General features: G+C 38.6%; 1 protein-coding gene across 1 annotated transcript; it reads left to right on the forward strand.

The window, feature by feature from the left end:
• Nucleotides 1–1,931: 1,931 nt before the first annotated feature.
• Nucleotides 1,932–9,316, forward strand: s100v2 (S100 calcium binding protein V2). The gene is made up of 3 exons (XM_037093724.1): nucleotides 1,932–2,090; nucleotides 7,076–7,207; nucleotides 7,946–9,316. Exons 1-3 carry the CDS (start codon nucleotides 2,082–2,084, stop codon nucleotides 8,108–8,110), a joined length of 306 nt encoding a protein of 101 aa, XP_036949619.1. The 5' UTR covers nucleotides 1,932–2,081; the 3' UTR covers nucleotides 8,111–9,316.
• The last annotated feature ends 833 nt before the right edge of the window (nucleotides 9,317–10,149 follow it).

A 10,149-nucleotide genomic window follows, 5' to 3' on the forward strand; every position in this document is an offset into this window, starting at 1 on the left:
AGTTGTCCCTGTGTTGTGAAGAAATAGATAAGAATAGAAAGATCAAACAAATATCAACATCCACCTGAGATGGCCACCATCATGTTGTCAGTAAACAGATTTTGATTGCAAATGATTACATTCTATTTTTATTTACATGTTGTGTCCAAACCAACAACTCCATATGTCCAAACTGTTTTGCAGTCAGCGTTGAATACATTGAGCAGAATATCTATGGTGTGGAAGCACACACAGTAGAGCATTATCAGGTAAAAATTGCTCAGACCCTTATGAGCACTGTAAATTTAAATGATAGAGAAGGAGAACTCTAATATATAATTTTATGACAATCCCAACGCTAAAGTTTCCTGTAATGTTCCCCATATTGCAGATATCCACAACATCAGTCCTCCAAGGACACATGAATCACTTTTGATGCAGATTGGGATCTTAATTTCAGATATCCACAAGTAGATCTTTGATATGCAAAATAAAAATTCTTCAATTCCATTTTTACAAAGAAAAAATCTGACTTCAGGTATCTACCATTTCAGATAACCATAAATTATTTTAAATATTCAAGAATGCCTTGGGACTAGTAAATGTGTTGCTACAGATACCCTAAATTCAACTGGAATGCAGCATAGAAAGGCAATGAGTTTTATCAAGGGGCATTGTGTTTCTGGAGTGTGACTCATACCAGGGAGTAGCAGTCAGTCAGCCTCTGACTATTGTATTTTGAATATGTCTCTTGTGAGTCCCATGTACCCATCCCCACCTTCTTGCAGTTGAACACTAAATTACTGCAATGAGCCTTAAATTTGTTTGAGTGTGTGTATTTAGAAATATAAACTGCCCACCTTACAAGTTCTTAAAAGCATCTCCAGAACTGGAAATGGTGTTCCCTTCATGTGTCAGTCATTTGTCATGACTCGTAGGGAGCACAGTGTAAGGTAATGGGAATGTTGGCTGTTTGCTCAAAGTTTTATTTGTTGGGCTGTCCGTGTTTTGTGTTAATGCAAAGCATCTGGGAGCAGCCCGGTGCAATAACGGAACAGATGAAACAGTGGGCTTGTTTTATGGTCTCATACTGAAACAATTCACTGTGGCTTCCTTGATTGGGTGTGGCATCAACCCTTCCCAGTCATGCATTCAAGGAGGAGAAGGACTGTGGGGGAGACTCTGACTGTGTAAATCACTGAAATCATAATATTTTCTGACACACCCTCCACCCGAGGATATACTCTCTGTAGTTTGTGTCCCAGCCTGGGACTGTTCGTTCAGAGCAGGCTGACAGTCTGCTGTACACTCAGATTGTTAATTCTTCTGCAGCTCTTTTTTATTCCAATAGATTCTTGTGGTTAAGCTTTCCCCTCACTCCTGCACGCACTCCACTGACTGTCTCAAGTCATGAAACCGGATAGAAGGAATGTGGTCCTGCCTGTTTCCTTCTCCCTCTTTGTCACTCCCCCTTTTTTCCTTTTCTTTCTTTTCTTTTTTCTTTTTTTTTTTTTTAAACTTAAAATCTCCTTTCCAAGAACCTAACTGAGAGGCATTTCCCACAGTCTAAATGTGTCCCATAAGGTCTGGATAGATTTTACTGTAAAGCTGCAGTATCAACAGTACTAGGTGTCTCTGACAATCGGTAATGAGGAGGTTAACTGTGACAGTGTGGAAGAAAAGTAGCATACCAGCCTCGACTTGCAGGCAGTTATTGCGCAAAACAACAGTGTCCAACTTTTGCTAAAGATTTCCAGATGTGGAATGAGCTATCTGCTAACTGTGAGCTGGATCTCAGTGGGATATCCACACATCCCACTCTACACCCGGCTATACATGATCAAGTTTTTGCCTAGCACAATCTGAAATGCTGATGGTATGTGTGTGATAGAAGTAGACTGTCACTATTAAGCGAGGTAGGCTGAAGGTAGGCTCAAAGTAGGCTGCAGCTAGGCTTGCAGCCCCCCCCCTGGCGCTCCTCTGTGTTGAGGGAGGATCCAGGAAGGCTGCCAGCTGCTGACAAAGCCTCTGCTCCACTGACACACAACAGCAGCGAGACACGGAGGAAGAACAGTGAGCACACTCAGCACCCTACATCCGACATGCCTCAGGTAAGAACTAATACACAAGCTGTTCTCTGACTGTAAAGGCTGTGGAATGATCCGCACACTATGTAGCCTGATGGCGACTTTTTCATCGGTTTCATGTAGTTTTCAAGGAGAAAGGTTGCTCAGCTGGCGAATTAATACTGTAACTAGGTGAACGTGTGTCACTGTCGGAGGACGATGGGAAAGTTTGAGTGAGGCGGATAGTTTCCTGCTGAAGAAGCGCCATTTCACGCCAGAAAAAAATATCGCTGAGGAGCAACTTTTCGTGAATAGTTCCAACTGTTAACTGTTTGTGGTTTACAAAAGTCATTTTTCTTAAGGCCGCCGTCATAGAAATGAGACAGATTCAGTCGAGCAGCTTAAAGAAACGACTTCAACTTCTTTCAAGGAGTTTGTACGGAGCAGTCTGCCAGCTGCCCCTCCCTGACATGACCTGTAGCTGACAGCAAACCGTCCTGAGATACTCTTACTGACACATTGGACACATGAACACAACAGACAGGCAGCATTATGGTAGAAGGATGTTACAGTAGTCAAATTACATAGAATAAGGAAAGCACCGCAGTGTTAAGTGACTGAATCAGAGGCGTGTCTTATTTGAATGTGGGCCTAGGTGGAGCCACCTGTCTGTGGCTTCCGCTTTATTGTAGTACTTTTCTCAGTGTGCTTCATTCTCTTCCTGGATTAATAATCACAAGTAAATCCATCATGGGAAGGGGGACACCCTGGGGGTCAGTGCCAACTCTGGTCCCAAATTTACAAATGAGCAAGACCAGGACGTGAGCCAGAACGATCTATCAGGTGGCAGATATTATCAGCTAGTATTTTCCTAGCATTTTGGTATTGGCATCTAGGGCAAACGATATGCACTGATATGAAAAAACGTTTGAAAGATTCTTGAGGTAATTTAACATTGTTACATACCGTGGACTGATGTCATTGTAGACAATAAAGTTTATAGTTAAACTGTAAAATATTAAGCAAAACTTGTTTGTATATCAGCTGATTTATCAACATATTTTTCTTACTTCCTTATATCAATGTTAGTATGGACCATCCCACATCTGCAAAACCAACCATTCGGTCAAAAGGAATTAGTAGAAACATCCGAGAGCAGACATTTCCAGAGAAAACCCAATGCTCACCTCCATCTTGTTGTCAAGGACCCTAACCCTAAAGATTACTTTGCAAGTTGTTTTATAAAGCCCCAAGACAATCTAAAATACCCTAAAGTTTGTCCCACCTCACTGTTGACGTGTGGAAGCAGCTGTGTAGAGTTTCAGAGGAATAGTGAGCTGGAAGAGGAGGGATTTTTTTGGGTGTGGTAGCATGCTAACAGAAACAGAAATTGAAACAACTCATAAAATGCTTCTCCAGAACTGTACTTTCCATAAATGTTAAAAAAAAGAGTAGTTTTAATAAAGGTAACCAACGTTACAGCTTTTCATCCATTAGACTCAGACTACACTGTGTTTGACAGTGCTTATATTTCTCTGACTCATTTGGTATCTTTAAGCTAACAAAATCTTTGTTTAATACTTCCATGAATAAAATGTGGTGTCGACACTGTGCCTTTGTCTACAGTCATGATGTTGGCACTCTCTGTGGGATAGTTTTTCTTGAGGTGAAGAGGGCTTGCAGCAGCTTGTGGTACATCAGTCAGAAAGGGTGTGGTTTTGACAGAGTTGTTGGGCCACATGAAATGAACAACTGCAGCAAAAAAAAGTGACTTCCACTGATGGCCAGGAGACAGCTACCTGAAATGCTGCTGTACACACTCATTTAAACTTTGGTTCATTTTTTTTGAGAGAAAGGGCTCTAAAAAGCTACAGTATACCTCAGACAGTACAGCAAACAGCAGATATATAGTCAGGAGCTGGTGGAGACCAAAAGTATAGCTAAAACAGTGAGTTTTGGACTTGGACACGAACAGAATTCCAAATGAATGCTAATGCTATGATTTCCGCGTTCACAGAATCGTGGACAGAATTCCGGAATTGGTCAATTAAAATGGAATCTATTTTTTAATGCGGAATATCACAGAATTTGACATAATTTTATATAATTTCACTGAAATGCAGTTTTTGTGTGGAAGAGGAACATGTCTGGGGAAAACTGCACAGAAGGAGGCAAATCTGGGTGGCACAACAAGGGCACCCATCCACAGACTGAGCCCCTCCTCCTTCAAAACAATGTAAGCATGGCGAAGCAGCTGCCCACTGCTCTGTCTTCGTTGGCGAAAAAAAAACTAAGAAACTCGAGATTAACTCCTCAGTACAGAGCCGAGCAGTTCCCTAACAACTTGTATGTGTCTGCCAACACTCACTCGATTGGAAGCATAAAAATAAGTGCAATGACCATGTGCGAATCAAGGAAAAGTACATAATAATAATGTTACATAATAATATTGAAGAAATGTGTTGTTTGTTTGTCACCTCAATTTCATTACTTGCTGCTTGTTTTTGATGCACTTTAATTTACTGTATGGTACAGTATTGAGGAACTGTGTTGTTTGTCAGAGTTAATTTCTATTTAATTTGTGGCCATTTTACTCATTTTACTCTGTTTTTGCTAGTTAAATAAGAATAAAAGGTAAAAAAAAAAAAATGGGAAAAACGGAATTTGGGAAAAAATAAAATGGATTTTATAGGGCCCAAATGTTAGGCCATAACTGTTGGAGGTCTGATTAAGGAACTGTTTGCTAACTTGTTGGTTTATCTTAACAACTTCATAATATAATAATAGTTGTGTCTGGGAGAGTAGCAGTTGAAGAACTTGAAAAAGGTGCCAAAAAGTGCCATAAAAATGAGATTCAAAGTTAATTCTTGACCTCAGAAACAGTTGTCGACAAAACAATCCTACTTCAATGCCCATGTAAGTGTTTTATTGTTGTATCATACAGCAGATGGAATTTGTTGGCTTGAAAATGTAGATTTTCCAGTGATCTATATGTTTTCTAATGGTTTAAGGATATCTTGTTCACATTGGCTCACAGGTACATACTACAACTAAATGATCTTCTCAGTTACTAAGGACTTACTCCGGACTTTGTGGTAGATTGTTTTGTCAACATAGTTACAAAAGATGTATAAACTACATTTTTTTGTTTTTTTTTTACTGGTTTTAAAAAGAGATGCAATTAAACACATACACTAAGGTGGACTAAATGGTAAAAAGTGGATCACCTTTGGTTCTTCGGACAAGTGAAGAAATGTTGCTCACATTCAAAAAGAGCTTTTCTGCTATTTGTTCCTAGCTCTGCAACTGGATAAGCTTCTAATAAGTCCTGCTGGGCTATGAGATCTTAAGAGTTTGAATGTGAGAGCAAAGTCAGATATTCAAATCCATTCCATTCTAACTTTAGGTTTTTCAGTTAAAGCTACACTATAAGTGCTCTTCTGTGACAGATTCCCTCTTGCTGACTTTTTGATATAGGTGATGATTGGAAACCCTGAAATTGGTATGATGTTGATGTTCACCTGCTGTCTTGTTTCATGGGGATCCTGCATCACCACTTTTCTTTCAATTTACAGGATTCCTTTAGCTTGCGTTAATGCAGATGGAGACATATCCCATAAGTGTAAATACCAGGGGGTATTGTTAGACAGTGGATAGCTGGTTGCTAGTTTGCTACAATAACACCAATCAGTGTTTGCAAGCTGTTAAATGTGTGTTAATGAAAGAAGCTGGCAATGAATTGTAGTTTTCCTTAGCTGGCAGGGTGACAGAGTGTTGGTTAACAGAGTTACAGCACTACTTTTGGTGTCCCCCTACGAAATTACTCCTGAGAACAGTTTATGTAACTGTCCCCACCAGCTGCAAATTTATTTATTTATTTTTTTTGTTGTTGTTGCTGTAATTACAATCCTGCTCATAGATTTGCAAAATCACCCATAATGACTTAATACTCTGAGTAATATTAGAAAGACACCATGGCTCAGTGAGTATGAGTATCATATTGCACAACAGCACTCATGACAATAATGTCTCCCTGACCCTGAACCTGCAATAATTAGTTTTTGATATGGCAAAATACAAAATAAGGTTGATAAAGACTGAACTTTGAGATTTATGGTGGTAGGGATGAAATGATACCAAAAAGTCGGTACAATATTTTGATATGTATCAAAATAATAAATAAATTTAAAAAAAAAACAGATGACTATTCATGATAAATGTGATATTGATGGAACATGTGCGAGAGCTAACAGTTTGAGTCAAGCATTGAGAGGTAAACCAATGAAGCCAACCAATCAGAGGCGGAGTCGGGCGGGTCTTATGAGAACTAGTTGGTCTTCTTGAGCAGTGTGACTGCCCTCTGCTGTTCAAACAAAATAACAGAGTGACTCAAGAGATGCAGGAAAATGCATTCACACTGATTTTAGATGTTAGATTTTAGATGTTAGATCTATGAACTTTTTAAAGAGCAAAATATCCACATAATAGGTTGATTGTATCATCACAGTCCCATGATGCCTTTTATTTTATTGCAATATCACAAAATTCATCCCTAGTCACAGTCCTTGTCAGGACAGCTGTTAAACTCGCCTATCTTGGGCCCCCCGGTAGCTAAGTTGGTAGAGCGTGCGACTCATGCTCAGAGGGAACCCAGGGTTCGAGCCTGACCTGTGGGCATTTGCTGCATATCATCTTCCCCCCCTCTATCTACTTACCTGGAATCTCTCTGCTGTCCTGTCAATAAAACAATGGCCAAGAAATATTAAAATATATTTTAGAAAAAAAGTACACCAATCTGTTCCAGCCGTGTGAACTGCTGCGTGGTTTATGCAAATCCTACTTGGCTAATAAGGTCACTAGCACGACGGCTAATGGAGCTCTGTGTGCAGAGGCATGGATTTGGGGTGAATTACTAATAGTTAATTCTGTAAAAGGGCAATGCAACTATCATAACAGTGATATTAGATCTAGGCATGTCTATATCTGATATCTGTCTTCCTCCATTTCTTCCCTGCTTTTTTTTCTCTCAGTTTTCAGATCTTGAGAAGGCCATCAACACGCTGGTCACCCAGTTCCATTCGGCTTCAGCTAACAATGGGCCAACACTGAAAACTGATGAATTCAAAGGTCTTCTGTCCTCCCAGATGCCTAATCTGGTCCAGGTAAAACTGCTTTCATTCTCCATGTTCTTCACCCTCAGACAGACCTGCTGCTGACTGCAGCAGTTGGGTGTGGCAAGGCACCTCACCTTACTCACCTCATACAGACAGTTAGAAACATGCTCAGCAGCAGAGTCACAAACTGTTAAGACTTGCAGACACACAGAAGAACTATGCTCAGTTGAATGTTGCGAAAATCCATGATCTAACCTTTAATTCAAATGACTGTCTTGGTCGTCCTAATTTTTTAAGGAGTGTACTCCTGAAAATCTGTTGTTAAGCATCCCATTACCTTTGAGGTGGCTCTAATAGTGCCTTGTATAAACGCTTGTGTTTTTTTGCAGGTGAAACAGCTATCTATATCTATATCTATATATATCTATATCTATATATATCTATCTATATATATCTATATATATATCTATATATATATCTATATATATATATATATATCTATATATATATCTATATATCTATATATATATCTATATATATATATATATCTATATATATATATATATATATATATATACATACATACATACATACATACATACATACATACATACATACATACATACATACATACATACATACATACATAGATAGATAGATAGATAGATAGATAGATAGATAGATAGATAGATAGATAGATAGATAGGATATTGAACTGGTTTTGATTTGCTCATAATGTCAAAACATGGCCTGAGTTCCACATGTTGTACTGATGTGTTCCTGCAGGGAATTGGCACAGACCAGGGCATGGCTGAGATTCTGCGGAAGATGGGTGTCGGTGATGGCGAGGGCATCTCTTTCAAGCAATTCTGGAACTTAATCCAGTCAGTAGCCACCTCGCAGCATGGCCTCCTTAGCAGCCAGCAAGGATGCAGCTGCATCCTCCTCTGAAGAGCATGCTGTCAGCCCAACACATCAGCACTCTCTGAGTCTCCACCCTGAAATGTTACTAGACAGAGTAATAATATTCACATCACTCTCCACATCAGGTGTCAGATGGAATACAAAGGCAACGCCTAGTCTGCACACAGCAAGCTATTGCCAACATTCATGAGTAAAACAACACAGGTTCCAAATGTTGACATCTCTATCTGACAGGTTTACAAAATTACACTTTTGCCACTATGCTCCCCAGCATCCTTTGCACCAGATAAAGTTCAAATTCAGGCTAGTTTGCATTGCAATTCTCAAATTGTCCATTTCCTATTTAAAACATCTAAATACAATTAAAACTAGTTTACAAGTACATCTAATCATCCTCTTACTAACTACCAGATAGCAAATATTTGTAGTCATCTTGAATTAAGTAATTTGCAGGACGTTATTTTATTTAACACACTGCTCATCAAGAAATACTTAATATTTTCTTATTTTCTAATAGCAATGGTCATCTTACTAGTATTAACATAAATGCCAATATACTGGAGTTTATATACAACGTAATTGTGTAATCAACTTTGCATCAAAAAACGCTAACTCATGAGTATCATTTGAAGGCACATCAGTATGAGAACATGTATAAACAACACATAAGGTCACATAATGAGAAATATTGAGGAAGAATGACAGTTTTGATACATGAATGAATAAGATTCTCTCTTCCTTTGTTTAGAGCTGACTCAAGGCTACATTTTTGCTGCAGTTCTCGTTTCACAATATCCGGGGGGGCGGGGGGGGATTCACTTTGGAATGTGAAGATCTAACACACAGAGACAGATAAATGTTTAAATTCACCAGACACTCAATAAGAATTGCTCAGTATTTTTGTATCTGAAATCCACTCCACTTTTATATTTTACCAGCTTATGGCTAGCTGGTGTTAAACCGTATCTGAATCGTTAGTATATGACACTAATCATCTCAATTTGACTTTGTGTGCTTGTAACAAAACACAAAAGTTTACTTTGGATGCATTCTGTATGTCTGACTTTGGAGAAACATCTAATTGTCTGCTTTATAGTGTCTTTATATATTTACACCAGTAATGCTTTACCCTTTGTGATCCTGCATTTTCAATGTATTTATGTTTTGTAATTCTCTGTATTCTGACCTGTGTGGCACCTTAAGTAATGATGTAATAAATATACAAAAAATTCAGTTGGACTGCTTTTCTTATTGTTTAATCATGTATTGGTTAAAATGAAAATAACAAATCTCACACAGTTTAAATAGTCTTTATGAAAACATGAACTGTTCCCAGGAACAGTTGTTATTTTTTATTGCTTTAAAGGTGCATTGTGTAGGGCTTAGGAAGATCCATTGCAGTCAGTGGAAAGTAATATTCAGAATTGTATATTGTTATCAGTGTATAATCAGATGAAACGAAGAATTGTGTTTTTGTTACCGTAAAAATTAGTCTTTCCTATCAAGAGGGGAAGCAGGTCCTTTTCCAAACCCTGGCTCTATAACAAGACCTTTCACCTTGTTGGTGACCACTGCAGGTTCTTGTACATGCTTGGACGGGTAGCTGTACTTACCTTGCAGGGCAGCTGGATTCACAAGCTCACACAATAATAATAATAATGTTATCTTGAAAATCTTAGTTCAACCAATCAGTGTCCTTTGAGGAACTACGGGCAACTTTGAAACATTAATGGTGGCTCCTCAAGAGGTTAGCATGCTGATAAATTATCAGTTCTTTTAGAAATGGTGACAATATTTATTGAAAGAAGAGCAAAGAACGGCACTGAAGGCTTTTCTCGAGTGAAAATTTGTGACTCTTCGCATTGCTAGATGCCACTAACTTGCACACTGAACCTTTAATTTGGTTATCATCATGATAATTTCCACTCTTCTAGTATTTACATCTCTGTCAAATGGTTAGCTGTTCCAGTAAGCTGAAGCAGCTGCATTAATCTATATAGCACTTCATGGCAGTGTCCTATCAGCTGATAGAACATGAATAGAATATGAATAGAATATGCATGTCA

This window comes from Acanthopagrus latus, chromosome 3, assembly GCF_904848185.1.
Source record: "Acanthopagrus latus isolate v.2019 chromosome 3, fAcaLat1.1, whole genome shotgun sequence".
NCBI lineage: Eukaryota > Metazoa > Chordata > Actinopteri > Spariformes > Sparidae > Acanthopagrus > Acanthopagrus latus.

What these genes read in the sequence shown, in the direction of transcription:
- s100v2 (XM_037093724.1), top strand. An exon ending in AGATGCCTAATCTGGTCCAG is followed by an intron (nt 7,208 to 7,945) that starts GTAAAACTGCTT and finishes GTGTTCCTGCAG; the next exon opens with GGAATTGGCACAGACCAGGG.